The sequence below is a fragment of the Lagenorhynchus albirostris genome, chromosome 4, assembly GCF_949774975.1.
Source record: "Lagenorhynchus albirostris chromosome 4, mLagAlb1.1, whole genome shotgun sequence".
Taxonomy (NCBI): domain Eukaryota; kingdom Metazoa; phylum Chordata; class Mammalia; order Artiodactyla; family Delphinidae; genus Lagenorhynchus; species Lagenorhynchus albirostris.
The window spans coordinates 145178105-145203647 of record NC_083098.1 but is presented as its reverse complement, the minus strand read 5'-3'; the positions used below and the strand labels follow the sequence as shown (position 1 = coordinate 145203647).

The 25543-nt window shown below is 61.4% G+C and overlaps 1 protein-coding gene across 3 annotated transcripts in view; it reads right to left on the bottom strand.

The window, feature by feature from the left end:
• The window catches only part of HTRA3 (HtrA serine peptidase 3), a 30293-nt gene extending 6113 nt beyond the window's left edge, over positions 1-24180 (bottom strand). The window contains exons 1-7 of one of the 3 annotated variants that reach the window (XM_060148781.1): positions 23796-24180; positions 13061-13160; positions 9892-10114; positions 6688-6882; positions 5944-5976; positions 4093-4207; positions 2105-2341 (exon numbers count right to left, since the gene is read on the bottom strand). In XM_060148781.1, the coding sequence (XP_060004764.1) occupies positions 2196-2341; positions 4093-4207; positions 5944-5976; positions 6688-6882; positions 9892-10114; positions 13061-13160; positions 23796-24180 (1197 nt within the window). In that variant the 3' untranslated portion in view covers positions 2105-2195. Of the gene's footprint in view, positions 1-2104; positions 2863-4092; positions 4208-5943; positions 5977-6687; positions 6883-9891; positions 10115-13060; positions 13161-23795 lie in introns of those variants that run through there. The other 2 variants (XM_060148783.1, XM_060148780.1) reach the window with 2 other exon arrangements.
• Positions 24181-25543: the final 1363 nt, after the last annotated feature.

Sequence of the window (25543 nt, the reverse complement as noted above, 5' to 3'; positions counted from 1 at the left end):
AATGGGCAAATTGTGTAAACAGACATTTCACCAAGGAAGATGGATGGATGTTCCAGATGGTGGAACCCTGGAACATGGGAGATGTTGGGAGATGTGGGAGTTGAGGTCAGAGCACATGGGAGCCCTGACCCCATCGATCTGCTGGGCTTTGGGTTTTGGGTTTTACTCCCAGTGCGGTGGAGCCTGAGGAGGGTTTGCACAGAGACACGCCACGGTCTGCCTTAAATTATGCAAGAACCTCCTCTGGCAGTGGGAAGAGTCTGTGGGGGGCAAGGGCATGGACAGAGGAACAGAGAGGAGGTGAGTGTCCCTGGAGGCTGGCTTGGGGGGTGGAGCTGGAGATGGCAAGAGAGCAGTAGGGGATGGACTGATCCCCAAGATATGGCCAGCGGGGCTGGCTGATGGATTGGATGCAGGTGGAAAATCTGGAAGGATGGAGCTGCCGTAACTGAGAAGGGGAATGGGGATGGGGACGCACAGCTTGTGTGTGGGGGTGACAAGCAGTTGTACATCTGAGACTAGGGTTTGGGGAAGGGGTCAGGCTGGAGATGTAAATTTGGGGGAGTCACTCTAGGTGGCACTTAAATCCACAAGACTGGATGAGGTCCTCAGAGGAAAGGGGTGGGGCCCGGGCACTGAGGCCTCAGCCCTCCAACCTGCTCCTGGCATGAGTACCGGCCACTGGTCAGCTTCGCTCACAGCCCCAAGGTCACGCTTACCAAAGAGGAAGAAACCCGCGGCTTCGAGAAGCGTAGCCCAGGGTCACCCGAGGCCAGTGGCTGTCCTGTTAGATCTCCTGGGGCAGGAGATTCCTCACCCTCCACCGACCCCGGAGCAGCGGGCCACGCCCACTCGCGGGCTCTCCAGAAACAGAATCATAACTGCAACCCTTCGTCTTCCCGTCCTTATTGGAAAATCACCTAAGTGATGCGTGTCGCGTGCTGGAAACAAGGCTTGGAGGGAGGCTGGGTGCCCTGTTTCTTCCTAAACATGTCACGGAACCACGCTGACCCAAAGTGAGGCAAGTACATCAAAGACGGTAACAGAACAACAATGCGGGCGGGGAGGGGAAGTGATGGCCTGAAGGGGGCGGATGCTCTCCGGGGAAGGAGAAATGCACCCAAGGGTACATTTTCCATGGTCAACCGTAGGCCCCATGAACTGACTCTCACTTCAACAAACAAACAGACACGAGAGCGATGCTCACACCTGGGCTTCTCGGCATCAAGACTAATCTCTGATTTGCCCAAGGGCCCCCATCCCAGGAAATGCCCCTCACTCACCCCACCGTCCAGCGGGTCCTATGGGCTCCAAGTTCAAAACAGATCCCGGACCCAACCAGCCCTCACCCCACAGCTGCTACCCCCCGAGCCTGGCCACCAGAAAGGCTGCTGTGGGCCCCTCACTGGTCTCCGGCATGGACTCTTGTCTCCCCAAAATGGACTCTGTAGATTACTTTGTATCCTGCAACTTAACTGAGTTTTCTGACGGGATCTATTTGTTTTGGGGTGTCGTCTTCAGCATTTGCTATATAGAGTATCATGTCATCTACAGAGTGACAGTTTTCCCTTTTCTTCCGCCACGAGATTCCTCTTATTTCTTCCTTTTTTTTTCTTTTTTTCATTTAATTATTATGGCTAGGACTTCCTAGACCATGTTGAATGACAGTGGCGAGTGTGGTCAGGGTTAGACTTATGTGTAAGCATAACTGGCCCTCTTCCCCTTCCTCCCTCTCCAACTCTCTGAGGCTTCCAGGAAGGACAGGACAAGTCCAGGGTCACACATGACTCAGGGAGTCGAGCTGAACCATTGTTTTTCTGCCCCTCAGTCCTGGGCGTAAGTTTGTGTACTATCTGCGTACCTTCCGGGCGGACACACCTAGGATGGCCCAGCCCACTAACTCAATCGCCCGCTGTGGGTACACGTTAGTCCTAAGGCTGGCTGAACCCCCAGACACTCCTGGGGCCACTCTTACCTTGAAAGTCCCCCAGAGGCCTCTGCCCCCCAACCCCTAGATGGAAACAAGAAGTGCACCTTAACTAACATTCCCTCACTGTAATAAAAAGATGTCAGTCTTAAAGAAATTTAGATTAACTGGGTTTGGATGATTTGGTATTTTTATTTAAAAAAAAATACCTAAAAGTGAACATCAGTCAATTTCAGAAGGCTTTAAAATTATAAATTCAGTCAATCAGCTAAAACTTGTTGGGCTCTTTCACTAGTCCACATGTCCTCAGGGAGGTGTCAGCTCTGGGGACAGGGGATGAGTGTTCCCTGGGGCCTGGGGTGAGGTCAGTGCTGATGGGGACAGTCCCCGTACAACAAAGGATGGGGACAGTCCCTGTACAACAACAGAGGAAGAGAGAAAAAAGAAGAGGATGTTATCACCCCACTTCCAACAAATCAGTCACCTCACAGCTCAATCTGTGCCAAGTACAGCCCCACTGATTTCCAGGAAGGTGGCCAAAGTCCAAGGCACCCCTGGAGCAGAGGAAAATTAAACTGGAAAACTTGGTTATTAGAGAAAAAAACCAAGTGTGGTACGAAGGTGCAGCCCTGGATCAAGTTCTGAGCTTCCTAGCAGCCAAGGAGAAAAGGGCTCAAGAGGTGAGATGATCCCCTGGCCAACAGAAGCCTTCAGCTTCTTTAAGGAAGACTGGCTGTGCCCTGGCTTCAGGCTGTCTTCACATAAGGGACACGGATGAACCAAACGGGGTCCTCAACTGTGGTTCTTCATGGGACCAGTCCTCTTAGCCCTGGCCTGGGCTGTACTGGAGTCTGTACACTTGGCTGGTGGGGGCGTGCAGGATGGGGCAAGCATGAAGAAATCCCCGTGCCCTCAGTGGACTGCTGGCGAAGGGGCTGGGAGGAGACAGGGAGCAACATGAAGGTGTGAGCAGTAGGGCTGAGTCAGGTCTGGGCGCTGGCCACAAGGGGTCATGGGAGACAAATTGGGCGGAAGGAGAAGTTGCTAAGGTGAAGAGAATGGTGGGAAGGTGGAGGCCGCCAGGAAAGGTCCTGAGATCAGAAACGTGGCCCTCCTCTGGAGAGTGGCTGTGACCACCGACTTTGGGAAAGCGGCTGGCCTGTCCTTACTAGGGACAGGGGACAGTCACCTGGCCTTGTCAAGGCCTCTCCCAGATGGATGCTCGTGGCCATCTGGGAGCAGGCAGGGTGGGCGGGACGTGCCCGTGTGGATGGGGGGAGGAGATGGAGGATGAGAAGAGGGTAATGTCCAAGGATCAGGACCTCGGGCTCTGCTCCCCCGGAGTAGAGGCTACGCTGCTCGGCAGTCTGCATGGCCAGAGGGCTGAAAGAGGGAGGACTCGTGGATGGGCAGGTGATGGGTGGAAGGAAGGAAGGGTGAATAGGTGGATGGGTGAACAGAAGGAAGGAGGGATGGAAGGAAAGAAAGAAGGAAAAGGAAGGAAGAAAGGAAGGATAGATGGATGAATGGATGTATGAGTGGGTGCACGGATGGGTGGGTGGGTAGAAGAATGGATGGTTGGATGGGGGGTGGGTGGGTGAAGGGATGGGTGTGTTGGTGGGTGAAGGGATGGGTGTGTTGGTGGGTGAATGGATGGGTGTGTTGGTGGGTGAAGGGATGGGTGTGTTGGTGGGTGAAGGGATGGGTGTGTTGGTGGGTGAATGGATGGGTGTGTTGGTGGGTGAAGGAATGGGTGTGTTGGTGGGTGAATGGATGGGTGTGTTGGTGGGTGAAGGGATGGGTGTGTTGGTGGGTGAAGGGATGGGTGGGTGGGTGGGTGAGTTGATGGAAGGAAGGAAGCACTGGGTTCTGACAACTACAGAGCAGCCCAGACGAGCGAAGCCCAGGTGCCAAACCCCTGGAGGTGGGAGGTGAGGTTGATGCTCCCCAGCCAGAGGGGCCAGTCTGGAGGGGTAGGGGTGAACGCGGCCATGAAGTGGAAGTCCTGAAAGAGGCTGAGGTATCCCGGGGCGGGGGTCCCGGGACATCAGGAGGGGGTCAGGAGTGAGCGTGGGCACACAGCGCCACAGGATCTCCTGGCCCGGCGGGAGGCTGTGGGCTCAGCCCTGGGACAGCCTCCCTGCCTCCACGTGGGGGCTGCGTACCTTTGCCGTGCTTGTCCTGGAACTCCGTGAGGAAGCGCGTGATGCGGTCTGAGGGGATGGCGAAGGAGATGCCGGCCGCAACCTTGAGCGTGTTGATGCCAATGACCTCGCCGTCCTGGGCAGGTGATCAGAGAGGGTGGTCACTCGGGGAGCCCAGGCGACCTCTGCCCTCAGCGGCAGAGCAGCGTGTCCGCGGCTCGGCTCCCAGAGGGGATCCTGGCCATCAGCACCCTCCCTGAGAAGCTCCGAAAAGGTGCTCTGGGGTTCACACCTGGGTCAGGGACCCCCACCTCTCCCGCCATTTGCCTCCAGAGCTGACCCCGCCCCCATCGCTGGAGAGTGTCGGCCGGGGAGGCTTGCAGTCTGCCCCTGAGAAGCAGAGCCCACTGACCGAGGACACCCCCAGGCAGCATTCCAAGGGGCTGAGGCCAAGAGGGACGTGGTGAGGACTGTGGGACCCCCCAACCCCGCCTTCTAGAAGCGGGGGGGGCAAGGGGGCCCAGGGCCGCCCCAGCATCCCCCCTCCTTTCTGTCCCTTTGGAGCTGGGCGCCCACCCTGCCCTGCCCTGCCCGCCACGAGGCTGGCGTAGCTTGGCCGGATCTGCAGCCTGAGGCCTCTCTCCTGGACCTAGCCCCTCCCTCAGCCCGGCAGGCACCCCTGCCCTGGCTCTCCTGTTCACCTCGGGGGTGACGTCTGCACACGACACCCAGGCCACGGCCTGGCCTGGTCACCAGGGGTCCCCTCTGGGGCCTGCCGCAGAGCTTTGGACAAAGGCATACTTCGCCTGCCTGGTCCCCCAAGTGCCCATCCCCACCTGTTCCCTAGGAGCCGTGAGGTGGGAGGACCAGGCCAGGAGAGGATCCAGGGACGGAGAGTCTCTCATGGGCCCTGTATGCCCATCCCCCTCCGCCTGGACCACAGGGCGTGGCCTCCTGAACTCTGGCCTAAGGTCCTCCCACATGAGCTTTCCTGAACACCAGCGCTATGGCCTCAGCACTGCTGGAAGAGCCTAGGGCTTGTCAGGGCGCGGGGAGACGCACCCTCCGCGTCAGGACGTGGCGCACCAGCCTCCTTGCACTGTTTCCCACCTGTTGGTCCAGCAGCGACACCTGCCTGTACGCCTCCACCCCGTGCCCGTGCTCTGCCCTCGCCCTGGAATATCTTTCTCCTGCACGTCCCCATCCACCCAAACCCTCCATCTCCACAGCCCAGACGAGATGCTCCCGCCTCCAGGAAGCCCTCCCGGATCCCATGTCCGCTGCCAGGTCCCCCGGCCCGGTGTCCCTCTGGAGCCCTCCCTACTCCTCACACCGTGCTTGGGTGTGTCCCTGCCTGACCCCGTCCTTGGATGGGTCCCCTCCCGAGTACTGCCTGAATGGCAAGGCTAAGGCGTCCCCTGGGATCTGGCACTGGGGGAACAGGCATCTGTGTCTTGGAGAGGGCTGGACCTCAGCTGGCCTGGTCTATCCTTACACGGCCCAGACGCAGGGACCAAACCCAGGGAGCCTGGGTGCCGAGGTGCGTGGCACGCCCATCTCGTCTCCTGTCAACACAACAACAGGGGGACCCAGAGGGGGTGACTCGTCCCCAACCTGTGTCCCCTGCCCCAGGTCCACCACAGGCACACAGCCCCGGCCTGGGCTGCTGTTCTGGGGGTGTCCCTCACTCCTCTGACAGCACCAGCTCCCCTGGGGGTACGGGGCAGCACATGCTCGGGGTCACACCCTCCTCCTGGGCCTCCAGGCTGTTGGCCGTGTTCTGGGTCCCACGCCTGCCTCGAGGCTGTGCCCCACCCGCCATGTGAGCAGAGCCCCCGAGAACCCGAGGCCCCTGCCCTAGGGGACACTTACCAGGTTCACCAGCGGTCCCCCGGAGTTCCCGTACTGCGGGGGAAGCAATTCGACATGAGCTGAGCCCCGAGCCCCCCGACCCCGAGGGCTCCTGAAGCTTTTTCTTCCAACTACCGTTCCAACCAGCACAGAAACACGTACTCGAATGTCATCCCCGGACAACGACGAAAGGCCTCATCACTGTCTCCCATTTCACAGATAAGAAAACTGAGGCCCACACAGGCCAAGTGCACGGCCGTCTGATCAGCAGGGTCTGACCTGCCCAGGGCTGTCTGCACAGACCTCATGGGCTCCCTGCAGCCTCACATCCACAGGGGGAGCAGCAGCTGGCGGACGCAGGATGGGGCACCATTTCTCACCCCGCCAGCCTCGAGGAGTCTCTCAAAGACTAACGCTTCCAGAAGAGGGTCTGAACCACGGCAAAGCCAGAGAGGCAGGTGCCGGGCGTCAAAGTGCTTTGTGAATGCAAAAGCTGCCATCCAACATGATAGTAATAATAACAATAATAGTAATAATCAATGTTGGCCGGGCTGTGTATTTGGGCAAAGGTATTCCAGGGGCCTTGGCTACGCCTCTATATCCCTGAAGGGCTGTCCCGGGCCAGGGCAGCAGCCTCTAACTCCCAGGGCCAGCCTGGCACCCATGGGTAGAAGTCACAGGGAGTCAGAGCTCCAGAGCCCGTGGGTGCGTCCGGGGATGGAGAGGGCTCTGGGACAGGGCCCCGTGGCTATGGTGGACGCTCACGTTGATGATGGCATCCGTCTGGATGTAGTCCATGTCTGAGTCCCGGAGGCCCAGCTCCCGGCCGTCCCGCTGGGCCGTGCTGACGATGCCCGTGGTCACGGTGTTCTGCAGGGCGAAGGGGCTACCAATGGCCACCACAAACTCGCCGGGCCGCAGGTCTGCCGAGTGGCCCAGCAACAGCGCCGGGAGCTTTTTCTGGGGGGAGGGGGGAAGGACACGGGGAGGGGGGGCTCAGCTGTCGGCCTTTGGTGGGACCAGAGCCAGATCACGTCCAGGCCCCCGGCAGGGTGGTCCCTGGAGCAGCTGGACAGAGCCATCAGTCAGGGCTGCAGACCAAGGAAAGTCTGGCTGCCCCGTGGTGGCCACGAGACCCAGGGCTGGCGTTCACGGAGCAGGGGCTCAGCCCCCCAGTAACCACAGGTCTCCCTAGGGCGGGCCTCAGGGGTCTGTCATAGGGAGACTGCACAGAGGGTCGAGTGGGGTACGGCCTCCAGGGTCACTGAGCCCAGTGGTTCAATGGTCCCAGATCCCTCTGAAAATCCGACAAAAGCCATGGACAGCAGCGCCCAGAAAATGCACACACTGACGTGTGGAATGGGGTCTGCGCGAGCCCTGGAGCCCAGTGGGGACCCGCGACACTGGTTTTGGAATCCGATGCAGCTCAACCTGACCTCCCAATACAGACACACAGGGAAGCTGAGGCCAGACAGATAAAGCGGCTTAACCACGCTCTGCAGCCCCGTCCTGCCTCTGCACGCCGAGGACACCCGCACTCTCCTCTCCTGTTTTCTCCTGGAGCCAGCGGGGCCTCTCTGTCTGTCTGTCTGTCTGACTCTGCAGCTAGACTGGGAGCTCTGAGAGGGGCCGTGCCTTATTTGTCTCCATGTTCTGGAAGCTGCAGGGGGCAAGCTCAGAGGAGGAGATGCCCGTGAGCTTGGAGGGTTTCCTGGTTTTGATGCTGCACCCCTCATGTCAGACGTCACCCCGGGGGGAGGGGCGGCACGTGGGACCCCTCAGCACCACTTCTGCAGCTTCCTGGGGGTCTGTCCTTATTTCCAGATAAAAGTCTTCTCTACAGGGTGCTGGAGTTTCCCCACCAATGGTGCGTCAGTGACAAAGGCAACTGCAGGAAGCAAACTTCCAGGTGAACTAAATAACATGAAATCCATGTGCTGATTGTGCAGGGGAGTAAAGCTTCTAAACTACACAATGGAAAAAGGAAGAGAAGCCCCGGAGATGGCCGCGCTCAGATCCCAGGGCCCTCGGCTAACTCTGGAAGTCGGGGGGCAGGCTCCCGCACCGTGGACCCTCGGCACTGTAGGTTCCATCTGGCCTCTGCTCCCTGCTCCCATGTCAGGAGTCTCCCCTTTTTATGCAGTGCCACCACGTCAAGTAAGAATTTTCCCGTTTTTCATAGCAGCTCTCGACAAAGGTGGAAAGGTAAGCGCCTGTAAACGGAGCGAGGGGACCTCCGGGCGGGTTAAGGTGACCCCAAGCGGCTGTGCCCACGTGGGAGACGTGGGGTCTCAACGCGCCACCTTCTGTGCTGCTGGACGGCGAAGCCTCAGTGAGTGCCACGAAGGGTCCCAGGTGGAGGAACGGGGCGCTGCAGTCGGGGTGAGGACCCAGAGGGACAACGCGGGTCGGCAGCTTTCCCCAGAGCTTGGTGTGATGCCACGTGCAGGGCTCGGAGGCTAAGAGGCAGACCTGCCGTCATGAGAACCGCTGCAGGCGCTGGGCATCTCTGGGCACCGGGGCACCTGGGTCTTACTGACTCTGCTGGCATCTTTGGCCCCAGGTGGCCGCTGGGGTGCGCCCCTGCCCCCCCTGGGATTGCAGTGCCTGGAAGGGGAGAGACCCAGAGACAGCCAGACCTCCGGTCTCATCCAGCTCTACCTCTCCCCACAGGGGTCCTTGGGCAGGGGTCGCAAACTGTGGCCCTTGGGCAAATCCAGCCCAATCCAGCAGCCTCTTCTGTAAATAATCTTTTCTTGGACCACAGCCCAGCCCGCTGGCCTGTGGCTATTTTCCCAGTCCGGTGCAGAGCAGTTGCTACAGAGACCACGGGGCCCGTGAAGACTAAATCAGTCACTGCCTGGTGCTTCACAGCAGCGCGCCAGCCTCTGCCCTTGCGCACATCCCTCCTCCCCCAGCCCCAGCTTTCTCATCTTTGAAATGGACGTGGTGTTCCCAGACTCAGTAACTACTGGGAAAGGGCTCAAAAGTGGGCAAGGGTCTCCGTTAGGATAGTGGCGTGGAGCCGCTAAACCTCCTCTCCCGTGATCGGGTAAGAGGACACCTCCGTGCAAAAGACCGATCATCTCAAGTGCTGGCAGCTTTATTCAGAGAGAGCAGAAACCAGGTTCAGACTCAGGCAAGCTGGACTCGCCAGCCCAGACGGGCCGCCCGTCAGGGGCCTCACGGCGTAGGTAGGGCACAGGTCACCGTCGGTGAGCCCGCAGTGGCCCACAGAGTCGTGACCACAGCGCTGGACGACAAGAAACTCGCTGGAGGGAGTCTAGGACTTAGCTGAGTGGGCCCCTTGGTTAGACTGACCTCGGGCAATCACCTGACTCCCCAGGCCTCAGTTTCCCCTCTGAAATAGCCGGACACTGGCTCCCCTCCCGCCAAGGGCTATGGTGGGGATTGGGGGCTGTACACAGGCTGGCCTCCCAGAAATGGCCAGTGGGAGTCACTGAGGAGCACTGTGGCCCCGGGGTGGGTCTGCCTGCTCAGCTGGGGTGCCGATGTGGAAGTGGGGGGATGGAGGGGGACAAGTATCCCAAGTGCTCCCCACTGGCCTCTGTCACCCCCATGGGGACAGTGGCATCCCCAGGAATGGGCCCGGGAGGGACAACGGAAGTGTCCTGGGCCTCGGAGACCCTCCGTGTGGGAGTGGCTACGGGCGGCACAGAGCCAGCTCTGCCCTGCACGGGCGGCTCAGGGGAAGCGCAGGGCGATGTCTGGACGCCCGGGTTCTAGTCTGACTAGACCCAAGACTGGGGACACATCGCCGGTCCCCGGGGGTCTCAGTTCCTCCGAGCGTCCGACGGGAGGGCTGGGCCAGCGCGTCTCAGAGCCCTGGGGTCCAGGAAGGGCTCCCCTCCCCCGCCGCCCAGGAAGGGCCCCCCTCCCCCGCCGTCCAGGAAGGGCCCCCCTCCCCCGCCGCCCAGGAAGGGCCCCCCTCCCCCGCCGCCCACTCACCTTGGGGTGGATCTTGATGGTGGCGATGTCCGACTTCTTGTCGATGTCTTTGATGGTGGCCTCGTAGGTGTCACCGGTCTGCAGCTGCACCTTGAGCTGCTGCCGGCCCGAGACGGTGTTGGTGCTGGACACCACGTGGGCGTTGGTGACGATCAAACCAGCCTCTGACATGATGAAGCCTGAGCCGCTGGACAGGGGCACGTTGCGGCCGAACAGAGGATGTCTGCAGGGAGGTGAGCGGCAGGCGCTCAGGACTGGGGCGGGGGTCGGCCGCAGCGGTGGGCCGGGGGGGAAAGGAGCAGAGCCAGTGCCTGGTCTGCAGGGAGGCGAGCGGCGGGCGTTCAGGACTGGGGCGGGGGTCGGCCGCAGCGGTGGGCCGGGGGGGAAGGAGCAGAGCCAGTGCCTGGGCCTGGCATCCACCAGGCCCAGGGTCGAATCCCAGCTGTGCCACCTCCTGGCTGTGGCCTCGGCCAGGTCATAAAGTCCAGACCCGTTTCACGGCCACCAAGAGGGGCCCACGATCTGTGACGCGCCATCCGCGAGGATGAGTCAGGAGGCCCGTGAACGTCAGAGCCGTGACGACACACCAGGCGCTTCCTGCCCTGGAGCCAGACAGACCATGATTCTAACCTCAAGTCCAGCCCCCACGTACACCTGCCTGACTGTGGGCAGGAGGCCGGCCCCTCTGAGCCTCAGTCTCCCCATCTAGGAAATGGGCTAACAACACTGGCTCCACTGAGCCGGGGGCCTGCAGGCAGTTGGTCAACAAGCAGGGCTGCTCCTGGCACAGGGAAGATGCAGGCTGTGCACCGGGCCTCTGTGGACTGTCACACAGCAGGTCCCCAGGGAATGTCAGTGTCCCAGATCTCTGGCTGCGCAGAGAGAGGGTCTAAACACTGCGGGGAGCGTGCTCCCACCTCTCTCGGGCGCCTCCCCACTGCTGCCTACCCTGAGGCCCCAGCTGGCGCGAGGAGCAGAGCTGGCGAGGCTCCGTTCCGTGAATTCCACGCCACGTGCCTACAGGGGGAGCCCTGGACGTGGCAGGGCAGGGACACCGGCCTTAGCATCTGCCTCCGTGAGATGGGATGGAACAGGTGATGCAGCTGACATGGGGCCCGAGTCAGCATCCTCTGGTGGGGGACAGCACCCCGCCGCGGCTGGAGCACTCTGAGTAGCAACCTCAGCTCCCAGGACGCCCGACACAGCTCGGGACCTCCCCCGGGAGGGGGGTCAGTCGCCTCTGAGACCCCAGCGCAGGGACTGCGTGGGGCAGCTCATCGGTGCCTAAGCTGCTTGACAGAGACAATGGGAGGGAAGGAGCAGGGATGGCAGGGACGTCTCCGGGGAGTGGGTCTCTAGGAGGTGCAGAAACACCACCTCAGCATCAGCAGGACCAGGGACAGCTAATGTCACCAAGAGCTCCCTCTGAGCCACGGACCAAGTCATTTCGCGCTCACAGCCGCCCTACAATGTGGGCAGGCCTCCAGTTCGCAGGTGGGGAAACAGGACCAGTGACGTGAACCAGCTGCCCGGGTCAGGCAGGGAAAGGGCACAGCAGGGGTCTGAACCAGGCAGCCTGGTCCCTTGGCCCCTCTGCAGGGTGACCAGAGCATCTGTCCACTCACGCCAGCAACCAGCTTCTGCCCCCGCCTCGTTCCATGTGGGCCCCTGAGTGGCAGCCGCACCTGAGCCCCGCGGGGCTGCCATGTGTAGGATTTGTCGAGTGTCTGCAGAAGGGCCCCAGGCAGCCCAGGGCCTCCTCTCCGGCTCCAGGGTCACAGCCAGAGGTGCATCATTTTCTGGTGTCTGGGATCTCGGCCGCCTTGGCCTCACCACGCAGACATCAGCCTCCAAGGCTGACATGGAAATGGCATCACCGCCTGCCCTGCTGGTTTGGGGGTCTGCTGCCTGGGGCTTTCTGGAAAGACGCTGCCCCCTCCAAGCCACCTGCAAGGCCAGGGACGTGCCACTCACATGTTCAGTTGTCATTTCCTTAATGACACGACTCAGGGTCTGGGGCCCGTGGAAAGGGCAGTGAGGGGTCAGCGTATCGCAGGGGGATGGGCTCAGCTCTGAGGTCCAAGAGACTTGGGGCAGCTCTGCAGCGCTGAGCCTGAGGCAGTTCCCCGGGCCTCTGTTTCCACATCCAGAAAATGGGAACGTGGGAGCCTGCCTTACGGATTCATGGGAAGGTGCCTAGGCTGTCAGCGCTAAGGGACAGGCTGCCTGGTCTCTGCCTCTCCTTTAGGAGGTGGGCACATGGCAGGGCTGTTTGGAGCAGCATAGGAACTGTAGGAAAGGCAGCCCACGCGGTGATGGGCACACAGCAGGCGTCTGACGACATTGCTGAGCTCACACCATTAGTCTCCCCCGCCCCACCCCGCATGGAGCATTCAGCGGTGAGCACGGTGCCTGCCCTCCAGAGATGGGGGGCAGTCCTGCCCAGTGGCAGGGGCTCCCACTACTCAAGCCCCACGGCCGGCGAGCAGGGGGCCCTGTGCTGGGGCCAGGAGTCAGGGCACGAGCAATTCTGCCCACTCCTGGGAACCCCCAGGGCCACCTGGTCCTCTGTGCCTCAGGTGGGCATAATGACACTGGCCGGCCTCCACCACTTGGGGAGAGTGCTGTGAAGACAAGCAAGGCCCTGGGGTCGTGGTCGAGGCCTCAGTGACCGTCCCCTCGGGCAGCGTGGCACACGCTGCCTCCGATCCCAACAGGATGGAGTGGGGTTCTGACCCTGTGTGTCTCATCTGGGCTGCTACTGGCCAAAAGGTTAGGAAACCCGATGGAAGAAACACTTTAAATTTGACAAAAGTCATGCTCTTCGTGTCTTCTTTTTGGGGGGTATAAGTCAATTTGGGACTAGACCCCAGGATTCCACAGGAGCCAGTGGTTTGCAGTACCCCTGTGACACCTGAGCAACCCCCGACCTCGCACCTGCTCGTTCCGCAGCCCGGTCACCTGAGAGGTGCTCTCTGTCTCCTCAGGTGAGGGAGTCAGGGAGGGGGCATCCCCCGCAAGGGCACCAGCAGCTCGGCAGTCTGAGCGAGGCCCGCCGGACCCCACGCCCGCTCTGGTTTCTGCTGCCCCCCCAATGCTAGAACTGAGTCTACTTTGGGCCCAGCAGATGTGGGGGAGACCTTGGAGGGGCGAGAGGGGCTCCACGTACCTCAGGAAGAGTTCTATGTGGACCACGGCCGGCGCGATCTTCTCCACCACGTCAGCGATGAAGTTGAATTTGTACCGCGCGCTGGTCAGCTGGTGGAGACCTGCACTGGCAGGAAGAACCAGGTGCTTTAGTGAGGCCCAGACATCTGGGAAGGGGGGCTCACTTGCCCCAAGGATGGTTAATGCTGAGCTACCTCACCTCACATCGCCAGGCCGGCCAGGAGGCTCAGAGAGGTCAGAACACTTGCCCCGGGCCACACAGCACTGACGTGACACTCAGGCTGGATCTGGGCTAGTCCCCCTGGGCCATTGCCCTTTCTCTCAGATACAGCAACGTCCTGGCGTGAGGAAATCGACCCTTCCCTTTGCCAGCTCTGGCCTGTCCCTCCAGGCCTTGGGCTACTGCAGTGGCTGGACAAGGTTACAGCAGAAGCCCCTGGGTGGTCCCTTCTGAGCTGCACGCTCCTGGCCATGGCGTGGCCCCCATCTGGGCCAGGTCAGCTGCCGCTGTCTGAGTCGCCAGGGCCCCGACCCTGATCTGTGTCTAACTTAGCCAGGCCCCAGGCTGGCTCACCAGGCAGCTCACGACCTTCCCTGGAACATTCGCCGGCTCAGATTTCTGCTGCCGTCAGCAGTGGAGCTGCTGCTCGCCAGGACCACAGGCCCGAGACGTGTGGGTGGCACAAGGCCCACACCCCTCTGGTCTCCCTGTTTGGGCACGTGCTGGGGTCTCCCAGGTCCCCGCCAGAGACCGGCGCTGTCTGGAACCCACGCTGCCCAGCCCTGCTTGTAAGGGCTCCCAGGGCCTGAAATGAGTACTGGGCTGAGCACCATTGGGCTCCAGCTGTGTGGCTTTAGGCAAATCGCTTACCCTCTCTGGGCCTCGACACCTCACCTGAACTGTGAGACCAAAGGTGCCTCTCCGCCCCCATCCCCCAGGGAGCTGTGGGAATAGGCTGTGCCTTGCCGACTGTAATGCTCCCTGCCTCGGCAGGGGTGGGAGGGGCTGGGGGGAGCCCACCACCCACCCTGCTCCCTGACGTTGGCGAACAAAGAGGACTCGGCCCGTAAGGTCCAGCTTCGCAGCTGGTGTCTCTTGATGGTCTCTGGGAAGTGACTGAGCATCAGGATCTAGAGAAAATCTGGTTTTCCTGGTTCTCCAAAGGGACGGGAGGGAGCAGGCTGGGTGCAGCACAGGCGCAGGGTGCAAGGCCACAGTAGGTGCCGCATAAACATCGTGGACAAATGCGGTCCCCATCCGCAGCCCGACTCATCTCCCCAGCTGTCCAGGGGGGCAGCCCTGGCAGGGGTCATCAGCTCCATCCAAAAGGTGGGGAAACCTGAGGCTCAGCTCGAGAACCAGGCTCCTGAAAGGGGCTGCAGGGCTCCCTTCCTTAGGGCCCTCCCCTCCCCACTGTGGCCCCCCAAGGCCCTGACTGTGAATTAAGCCTGAGCTGGGACTCGGGGCCCAGAGGAGAGCTTGCCTTGGGCTCCTCAGTCCGGGGAGGCGAGCAGGGCCAACCCCACGGATCCTGTGATGTCTGCCTCTCAACCAGCCTGTGGGCGCCGGTCACGGCGGGCCCAGCCCCCTGCGGTCAGCCTGAATCAAAGGCCGCCTATCCGGGGTGGCTGGAGACTGGCTGGGAGACGTGGCCCACTGCCGGCCACCTCGTGGCTCCCTGATCATCAAACTGCGGCCGCCAGGGACCACCGTGCCCAGAGCCCTCCTCCCAGAGGCAAAGCCCAGTGGAGGGATGGTGTCTAAGATTCAGAGGTTGTGTTTGTGGGCAAGGCCCATGCCGGGCCACGGCTCTGCCTCTCCCAGCACACGTGGGTGTCAGGCACGTTTATTTCCACGTGGATAGCCAACAGTCCCTGAAACTCTGGAGGAGAAGCTACCTGTCAGCTAGCCGGTGGGGCCCGAGCCTAGCTCTGCCTGCCCAATCCCAAGGGCACTGGGAACCTGCATTCATGCTCTATCTTAAAGGCACAGGGAAGGAAGCCAGCCACCAACCTTGTTGCCCCTTCCATCCCCGGCAGGGCCCTGGTGATTTCCAGGTTCTGCTCTCTGACAAGAAGCTCCCCTGCTAGGCAATCCCCACATCACCGAGGTCCCGGAGGACCCCAGGCAGTGGGGAGGACTCGGCACCAGGCCTGGATCTACTCTGGCCAAGGCTCGTGCCCACCATGCCGTGCTGGAACGGGCAAGCCCAGGTGGGTGAGGCCAGGTGTCGCCCCTCCCTGCTCTGTAAGCCGTGGGGGCCACTTACCCCCAGTCTCTGCTCCATCATCCACCATTCCCACGTGGACCACTCCCCAGTTTTCCCTACCACGATGATCCGGCCTGTCCTGGATGCAGCTCAAATCTCACCTCCTCCAGGCAGCCCCCCTGGCAGTCTTCTTCCAGCCCTCCTTGGGGCTCCCAGCATAACGCCTCACCCACCACACTCACTCTCACAGGGATGCTGAGTGCCTTCCGTGTGTGTGCTCAGTGCTGGGGACAGGACAGTGACCAGCCAGGCACAGCACTGCGTCACCAGTGACGGGACAAGGGGAGGCCCAGGGTGAGATGGGGGAGTCCAGTGGCACCCCTAATCCAGGCCTGGAAGAGCACACCAGGAGGGGAACAGAGATGCAAAGACACAGCCTCACGCACGAGGGCAGCTATGGGTGGATTTGGCTGACTCCAAGCTGGGCCCAGTGTGAATAAGACAGAGGAGGGGTGAAAACATCAGATCAGAAGAGGCTGCGTTGCCACGCGACTCCGTCCCAGATCTCAGGGACTCCAAAGCTCTAGGCGCGTCTGTCCAGCCCCTGGCTGACCCAGCGCAGGTCCCGCAGGCTGAGCGCCCCGAGCTGCCCAAGCGGCCGAGGAGCCGACCTGGCCCCCCGCAGATCTGGACGGCACGGCGGTCTCCCACCAGATGCTTTTCTTTCCAATGTGGCCTCTCCAGAGATCACTTAAAATAGGTGACCCTCAATTTCGTGATTTAAAAACGAAAACCCTCTGGAAAGTATTCACAGGCCAAAGGCTGGCGGGAAACACATCAGACTATTTCACGGTGGGTATTCGGGGGCAGAGGTCAAGTCACGAGTGGTTTTGTTTTCTTTTGTGGATTCTCCAAATGTCCTCCCGTGAGCAAGTTAGCTATAGAAGGAAACAGAAGAGAGAGAGGAAGGCCTGGACGGGCTGTGAGCTGGGCTGGGGTGTGAGACAGCGAGAGGCCGGGCTGTGTTTCCCAGCATCCCCGGCAGGGCCCTGGTGACTGGCGGGCTTCCGAGGAAGAAGCCGGGGAAGCCGGGCTGGGCTCACCTCCCACCCAGGCACCAGCTCCTCCGGGACACACACATGTCCGGATTCCCCGATAGCCCAGCTGTAAGCAGCATACGTGAGCCCCCAAGGCAGCCCTTGAGAGGGGGCACGGGAGTGAGGGCCTGACCCTAACCCAGGGACGAGGATGCTCCGCTTGACCCCATCCGGCCCAGCACACAGTAGGTCTGCAAACACCACCACAGAGAACACTGTTCAGCCTGTTAACCAGGTTTTGCGGGGAGCAGCCTCACAAGAGCAGCGTCAGCGTGTCCCAGGAAACAGGCCAGAGACAAAGATGGTTTAGGGTGGAGACAGGCCTGGAGCTAGAGCCCCAGGTCCCATGGACTTCAGAGCGCGCGCCCGCCCTGACCCCACGGCCTGGGGCTCCCCTGCGGAGCTCCTGGGTCAGCCGGCGGGTGACACAGGCCCTGCCAGGCCCTGTCTCTTTAAGCTGGCGAGGTGGGTGGTGGGGAGGAGGTGGGAGGCGGGCAGGGCCTGCTCCCTGGTCCTCTTCCCCACACACAGATGAATCATCCCATGAATCAGTGGGAAGGGAAGACGTGGTTCCCACTGCCTCTTTCCACATGAAAACCTTGGGCCCCACGGCTGGGAGGCAGACGCTGTTTATTTGGGGGTTTTGACAACCCCCATCCCCGCCCTCACACTGTCCTGGAGCCAAAGTTCTGAAGTCAACAGTCAGTCTTGACCAGACTCAGCTGTTAGCATTTCTTTTGTTTGTTTTCAAAAATGAGCTGCAATCCACAGGCTTTGGAAGTTCTAGTCAGGAAGGACTCGACACAGAGCAAAGCAAACAAGGCCAGGTGTCCAGCGGTGGCGCCCTCCCGCAAGAGGAAGGGGCACAGCCAGGGCGGAAAGGGACGGGGAGAAGGGCTGGCAGGGAGCCAGGCGGGGCCCGGGGCTCCACCTCCCACATGTCTGCGTGTCAGGGCTTCCGGCACAGCGGCAGACTCTGAAAGAGGACCCATGATGTGTCAGCTCTGGACAGTCACAACTGCCATGGCACGGATGGGGAAATCGAGGCCCAGGGTGGGACAGTGACTGGCCCAGACACCCCACAGGGCCACTGATCCTGCTGCACGGGTTGTGTACTGCACAACTCCAGGACCATTCTTAACAAACATCACAGCGTGACTACCTCCCTTGGAATTGTGCAGTGCGCAACCTGCACAACCGTGTGCATCACCCGTCCAGCACACGACGGGCAGAGCCAGGACCGAGACCCAGTTCTTTCCTCTAACTCTGAGGTCACTGCCCCTTCTTCTATTGCCTCCTGCAATCAGAAGACACCGCCCCCCCATCACCCAGTAGTTAGGTAAGAGCTGGGAAAGGAGGGGCCATCCGCAGGTGCCCACAAGGTCCCATGCTGCGCCCATCTGTCCATAACACTGACTACAGCCTGTAGGCCAGATGGCAACCTCTCAGCAGGGCTGTGTCCAGGTCCCATTTACATCTGCAGCCTTGCTACTGCCACACGCCCCCGACCCGGTACCCTCGGCTCTGGTTCCCCAAGCATGTGTGCTCTGAGTGTCCCCCCAAACCTTTGTAATCAGTCCCTCCCTCAGCACCGCCAGGCCCAGGCCAACTCACCTCCCCTGGGGAGCCTGACCTGACTCAGTGGGCTCAGTGACCGAGCTCACTCGTCTGGGGCCCAAGGCACCTGGTGACCCCTCCCAGACCTGTCCTTCAAGACTGTCCCCATGGGCTGGGCGCCCCTGACCCACAGTGGTGAGCGGAGAGCAGCAGGGGAGCAGGGGAATTACCAGGGGCTCCCTCACGGCCTCTCACCCTCACCCCAGGCCCCACCCATCACCCACAAGGGGCAGGCTTCAAAGCCCCAAGAGCCGTCTTCCGGGTCTGATTAGTTCCCAGGACGGCTCCCTGCCTGTGTTTTTCTTTTTCTTGAAAACATGCCTGTCCCCGAGTGAACTGTCTCCCCCCAGCCAAAGACAGCGGTTACAGCTCCCCGGGGGCGATGCTGCTGTCCGCGACCCCCAGACTCCCGTCTCTGGAACCCAGGGCTGAGGGCTGCAGCCGGAACTCCCTCTCCGTGAGCCACGCCAGCCGGGGTTCTGGGCACTTATGATAGCGGGGAGTTCTCACAGCAGTTCTGCAGGGCAGGAATCTTCACCCATTTTACAGGTGAGGAAAAAGGCTCCGAGAGGTCAGGAGACCCGCCAAGGCCTGCAGCCAGGTCCCAGACCCCCGACCCCCGGCACGGCTCTCTCCCCGTGCTGGTCCTCAGCCAGGGGGACTGGCTGTCCCACCCCCAGAAGAGCCCAGCCCTGGCCGGTCCTCAGCTTAGGGGCCAGCCTGGCTTTTCTGGCTGTGAATCCCACTGGGGCTGCAGCCAACCCTGCGGAGGAGAGGGCTCGGCTATCAGCTCGTTTGTGCTTTGTCAAAGGGGCCCCACAGGCCAGGCAGGACTCCGGGATGCCCACAGGGCCGCCCAAGCCACGGAAGCCAAGGTGGGGTCAGCCCCTGGTTCTCCTCTTACAGGAAGCCCTCCCTGCCCTGACTGGTCCGTCAGCTGACTCCTCTGGGTTTAGGCTCCTCAGCTGTGACGTGGGTACTGAACGAGGCCAGTGGAACCCCCGTGGGCAGGGCCTGGCACGTGGCAGCCGCTCCACAAACACTGCCCTCCAGATCCTTCCCGTCCTCCACTGCCCCACCTTCCTCTCACAAACTCCACTTATGTCAGATACGTCCATTTGTCAACATTTAGGTTTATTCCCACTAACGCCTATTAATTAACGCTTACATCGTGCAAAGCACTTGAAATTCATTATCTCGTTGATTGTCAATGACCCAGTGAGGAGGATCTGTTGTCCCCACTTCACAGATGAAGAAACTGAGGCGTGGAGAGCTTAGACTTGCAGCGTCTCTCCACGGGAAGTGGTAGAGCTGGGACTCACCCCTGAGCAGCCGGGAACAGAACTGGGTCTCAGTCGTGGCTCTGTCCATTATTTGCTAGAGGGGCTAGAGAATACAGTTGGGCAGGCTGTGCACTGCTACCCTCTGCACCAGACCGGGCACTCAGTTTGGGATGCGCACACACCCACACGTCCTGGCCACATCTTTGCTACACTGAGGACAAGGGGTCTGGGATTCTATTCTCTTTCCAACCTGTTTATTCAACACCCTTATCAAAACCAAGCCACTTCCTCAAGGTGCTGGAGGTCTGCCCGGGGTACAGGACACTAGATGCACAGGCAGGAGGACCCGGGTTCAGCACAGCTGTCCCTCCCCACCTGGTGACCTCGGGTAGCCCGCTACACCTTGATGAGTCTTTTCTTCTAAAGGGCCGTGACAAAAACACCCAGACACGATGCGTGTTTAGCCCAGAGCACAAGGTCTCGCCCTTGACCCTGGTAAAAGCTGGTGGCTTCTCACCCTCAGAGCAGGCCCAGGAGGAGGCCGCTTTCAGACCCTCTGGCAGGACACACCGGCTCACTTGGTCAGCCGCTGGCTACTCCGTCATCCAGTTTGCATGAACCCCAGGCTTCCAAGGAGGCCAAGTGAATCTCTGCTTGGCCTCATTTCCCCAGAGCTCCCGGCAGCTGAGAGGTACGTACGTGTCAGGCCAGGTGGATGCAGCCAGTGGGTTGAGTCTGCCACACCCTTGCTCCAGCTCACCCAGCACAGTGCTCGCTGTGTGACCAAGTCAGGGCAGTTCATCCCCAGAGAGGCTGGGTGTCTCTGCTGGGTCCCCTCGGATGTGGACTTGAAGGCAAGGACGGACCTGGATTTGGGCTGGGTGGGGGTGGAGCTCCATAGGCCCCACAGGTCATGGCGGGGCCCCCAAAGCCTGGAGAGGTGATGAGCCTGCTACCCTGTCCCAAACCTAGGCCACCCCTTCTCAACGACACAAACAGAGCAATACTGCCGCCAACACACGGACAGGGCCACTCACCAGCCAGGCTCTTGTCACGGAACCCCGTGCCCCACTAGACACCCTCCATGCCAGAGTCCCCCGCCAGAACCTGACCACAGCTCTCCGAACCCGCTGCTCCAGGAGAGGCCCCGCCACCCACCCTGACCCCCTACCCCCCTCAGTCATGAGATACTAATGCTTCTGGAGCCTGTCCCCCTCGGCTGTCCCCCTAGCTCAGGCCTCATCAGTTCTTCCTCCTCAGGGCACCAGACTCGCACTAGCTGGGCCCCTGTACCCACTCTGTAAACCTGTTACCCATAAGCCTTCAGGGGTCCCTCACCTCCTAAAGATGGGTCACCCTCACAGCTCCTCCATCTGGCACCAGCTTGCTCAGCATTTCCTGCTGTCCTCCTCAGCACAGGCTCTCTTTGCATCAACCTCTCCATGGCTGTTTAGATGCCACCTCCTCCAGGAAGCCTTCCCTGATCTATGTCTTTCCCCATCCCGGCGATGGGTTCTCCCTCCCCTGAGTTCCACACATTGTCATCTGTCCCTCACAACACAGATGATCAGGGATTTCACAAGGACTCAGCTGGTGGGGGTGATGGTGGGCAGGCTGCAGAGGCCAGGACGTACTGAGCCTGCAGGCTGCATCAGAAGTCCTGCTTGGTCCCAGAGCCAGTGGTCCCAGAGTCACAGCAGGGCTTTGGGCTGGGGAGACGTGCGTCTCATACCCGCCCCCTCGGGCCACCGTGTGGAGGTGCATGGGAAGGGGAGAGGCCTGGGAAGACAGACTGGACGGGGTGCTGTGGGATCCCAGTGCACCTCCAGACCAGCTCAGTGAGCGTGGAGGGCGAGGGTGCTTCCCAGGCCAAGCCCTGGAGGGAAAAGCACAGCTGCACAGCACCCCGGGCCTTAAGCTTCTCTTGGCCGGACGCCTCGCTCTTCACGAGTCCCCAGGAGCTACCAGATGCTGCAGTTCAGCCCTGCTGTCTGGGCAGGGGGAGTGAGAGGAGTGGGGATGCCTGATGAGTCCTGAATGCAGAATTCTGAGACCCACAAGGCCCCAGGAAGCTGCTAAGAGGATTAAAAATCGAAAGCCAACAAAGCGCTTAAGTAAATAGAGCTGAGAGCCTCGTTGGCACCTGCACTGGGGCTGAACGATGAAAGCTGATGATTAAATGCCACGTTGTGAACAGCCCAGGGCTTGAGATTCTGATTTAACTGCACGCTTGAAGGCCTATTTGTCTGCAGCTGTAGGCAGAGAGGCTGTGAAAAGGGACACCTCTGCTCTCCGCAGACCCTCTGCACACAGTTCTCTGGGTTTTATTCTCCCATTGACAGATATTCACCCACACCGTGTGGTATCTGCCTAGCACAGACATGGGAGTACACAAGAGCTCCACGGATAGGTAGTGAACCCATCATCACTGGAGGTATGCAAGGAGGGACGCCCACCACGTGGGCCAGCCTTTCATTCCACAGCACCTACTGAGCCCAGGTGCTGGACAGACGTCTGTCTGTGGCCACTGAGCTACTGTCCTCTTCTCACCCTCCTGTTTCCCCCACTGTCAGTTTCTCCAGGACACAGATGGGGTCTGCCTCATTACAGGGGCCTTGTTACCAGCCCACGGCCAGCGGGACACACAGAGAACGTGCTTCACAGACGTGGACTCCCTCAGTCAAGAATAAAGGTTTCAAAATGCCTAGAGCACCTCCAACCTCCCTGCTGATCCCCGGCACCCTGGAGCCTGATTCTAACAGCACCCACTACTTGGGAGAGCTGGCACTGGGAAGGGGACCACAGACACCACCGAGCTGCAGTGGGCAGGCGCCAGGCCCATCCTAAGCCCTCTGCCTCCCAGACCCACCAGGCGGCTGGTTCCGAGCCGCAAGTCAGAAGGTGCGATGGGTGCTCAAGAAATGATAACGCCCATCTCCATGGCATCGAGTGGCACCGTGCTCCCGGTCTCCTGGGCACGATCCAAACACAAGACTGACCTCATCGCCCTCACTTCTCTTAAAGCCTTTCCATGGCTCTCCCGTGTAATCATGGCTAAGCCCACATAACGCTTCCCAACCCGGGCTCCCCGGAACCCCGGTGTCCCAGGAGGTCACGCGTGTTCTGCCAGGAAAGGGCTCTGTTGAAGTTCTCTTGGGAAACCCTGGGTTTTATCGTTTGGTGGGTTTTTTCTTTCCTTGCTGTAGGTTTTCTCAGAAGCTCTGATGGACTCAGGCGGAGTGCGAACCCCCACTGCAGGGCCGGCGTTTACTTTCCCAGGCTTCTGGGGCCGCAGGACACTTATTTTCAGAATCCCAGACATGACTCGGGAAGCCTGGCCTACAGGATGAAGCCGAAAACACGACGTTTATGGGCCACTTGTGGTCCTGTCCCAGCCAAGCCGCCCAGCCCCGGGTGTCTCTCACAAGCCTACACGTGCACGCGCGCACACACGCCTCCCCTGCACAACAACTGCTCCGGGCTACGTGGCTCACCATAGGCACATGGCCCCACGTGGTGGTTCACGCTGTCTTCTCCTCCCCGAAAGCCTAACCCTCCCGCTACCTGGAAGACGTGTCCCCATCCTCGGGGATTCAGCTTAGAGGCCCCTCACCCCTGAAGGTTTCCCGGCACTCCAGGCAGCCGTGCTCCCCACGGCAGAGCCTGTTCTGGCGGTCAGCATCTCCTGGTGGGCAGCTGCGGGCTGGGGGCACACACCGCGGCCTGACAACTCCAGCGCCGTGAACTCCGGGCCCAGCGCAGGCTGCTGCACTCAGAGCACCTGCGGAACCGACGCCGGAGCCTGCGTTCCTGAGAGGTGCCCCAAACAAATAAGGGCACAGTAGGGTTTGCCAGCATTTTCTTCCACAGGGTCAACCTGTGTGGCAAGAAGCAACCCAGGGCCAAGTCCAGGTTAGGGGAGGCTGTTCTAAGGTGTGACGGGACTGAGAAATTTCCTACCCCGACGGCCGGTCCCCACGGAGCTCCAAGCAGTCCAGAGGCTCCACAAGCCCGCTCCCCATTCCTAAACAGCCCTCAGGTGACATGCGTTTTAAGCGCAGGGCAAGACAAGAAAGGAAACACCCCCTGTCACTCAGTTGGTGTCTCTCGAATATCAAGACTGGATATTTAAGGCCAGGAAGGGTCGCTTTGCATCCGACACCCAGGCAGGCAGGGAGACGGGGACCCGGGGAAATGAGACACAACATGGGTAAGTTGTGATGAGGCCAGAGGCTGGAGAGATGTAGAGCTAGACCAGGCCCCTCGGGGTGGTTAGGAGAGCACCGGGTTTCACTGTTGACTACTTCTGTGACCTTGGGGACAGCACTTTACCTCTCCCAGCCTCAGTTTCCCCACCTGGAAAACCAGAAGGCTGGTTGGATGATTTCTCAAGGAAACCATCACTTGTACCCGGGGAGTGTGGACAACGAGGCTCCGCCCCGGCTCTGAGCCTGTTTCCCCAGGAGCCCGCTTCGTTCCACCCCCCACCCCCGCAGCGGCAGCGGAGCAGCCCGACCGAGAGCGCTTACCCGATGGGCAGGCGCCTTTCTGCAGCTGGCGTACGGGCGTCCCGGAGAGCTGCAGCGCGCGGCGGCTGGCCGCCTGCAGCGCGCACACGTTGGCGTAGGTGTGCCCGTCTGTGCCGCACACGGCGTGCGCCCAGCGACACCGACACACGCCGCGCACACACTCCAGGCTCTCCCCGCACGGCGAGTCTACGGCGCGGCCGCACGGCTCGCCCTCGACGGCGGCGCACACCAGGCAGCAGTTGCAGAGGTCGGGCACGTAGCCGCCGGGACAGCGGGGACTCGGGCACCGCGACACGTCGCAGCGCGCGGGGCACGACGTGGCCAGGGGCTCCCGGGCCAGCGCCAGCGCGACCAGAGCGGCCAGGACCAGCGCCCGCGCCTGCATGGCGGACGGGCCCGCGGCGGGCGGCAGCGCGGGGGACCGGCCAGGGGCGCACCGAGGCCGCTGCTCCGGGCGCCGACGGAGGGAACGCTGGCGGGAGCGCGGCCACACGCGCCGGCGGCTTAGGCGGGCGGGCGACGGGACCGCAGAGACATGCCCGGGGCGCGGAGAACGCGGGGCACTGGGGAGGCGCCCGCTCCCTCTGGGCAGACGGTGGCGGGTAGCCGGCCCCGCCGCGTTTAAAGGCGCCGGCCTCCCGCCCGCCCTCGCTGGAAGGGGGCGGCCCGGCCCCTCCGCCAGCTCCGCCCCGGCCCAACCGCCCCCGCCCGGCCTTCCGGGCCTGGACCCACCCGAGGCCGAAAGCGGGGCCTGCCTGGTCTGGGAAACCGGTGTGATGGACATTCTGCGACCCCGCCCCCCGGCTAGGGGCCTTGGGGAGGAGAAGCCACCAGTGTGCGGGCCTCCGGCACCCCTGGGGATCCCTGAGCTAGCCGAGTTCAAGGCTGAGTTCCAGTGACCTCAGCTACTCCCCCTCCCCCTCCCCCTCCTAGAAATGGGCCGTCCCGGCTCCTCCCCCCCGCCTGCCTCCCCTCCCTCTCCCCCGCCCCCCCCGCCCCCCCCCCCGGGCCTCCTCAGCCAGGAAGCCCTCAGGACAGGGCCCGACCAATCCACGTTGGCGAGAGGGATGGATGTCACGGCTCCCCACCTCCACTGGGGACAGACCTTCCGGAAGTGCCGCCCCCACCCCCTGTCCTCAGGCTTTAGGGCTTGGAGGATGTGGTCCCCCAGGCTCTGGACAGGGCCTGTCTGGGGGCAGCCCCGCCCTCGGTGCTCTGTGGCCCTGGCAGTTGTCTTACAGCTCCGTGCCTCAGTTTCCTCTCCAGGAAAGGGGAAGGAATAGCACTTGCTGCCTCATAGGACGTAGGGAGAGTCCCACGCAGTGGATGGTGGAGGAATGTCCGCGAGCACTTTGCGGGTGGCGCGCAGTCGGCCCATGGGAGCGGGAGGCTGCTCCACCCTCCTGATTATTCCGCACACGGTCTCTGAAAAGCCACTTCAGACCCAGGCCCTGCCCGAGGGCCCAGAGCCGGGTGACCATGATGTCATCAGCGTGACGAGGGCTGTGGGGATCCGAGGAGAGGGCAGGACCCTCCTTTGGAGGTGAGCTTCAAGAGGGTGTAGGGTCTGGGACTGCCCTGGTGGTCCAGTGGTTAAGACTCCGCGTTCCCAATGCAGGGGGCCCGGGTTCGATCCCTGGTCAGGGAACCAGATCCCGTATGCCGCAACTAAGGGTCCTGCATGCCGCAACTAAAGATCCTGCATGCCGTAACTAAGACCCGGTGCAGCCAAATAAATAAATAAGAGG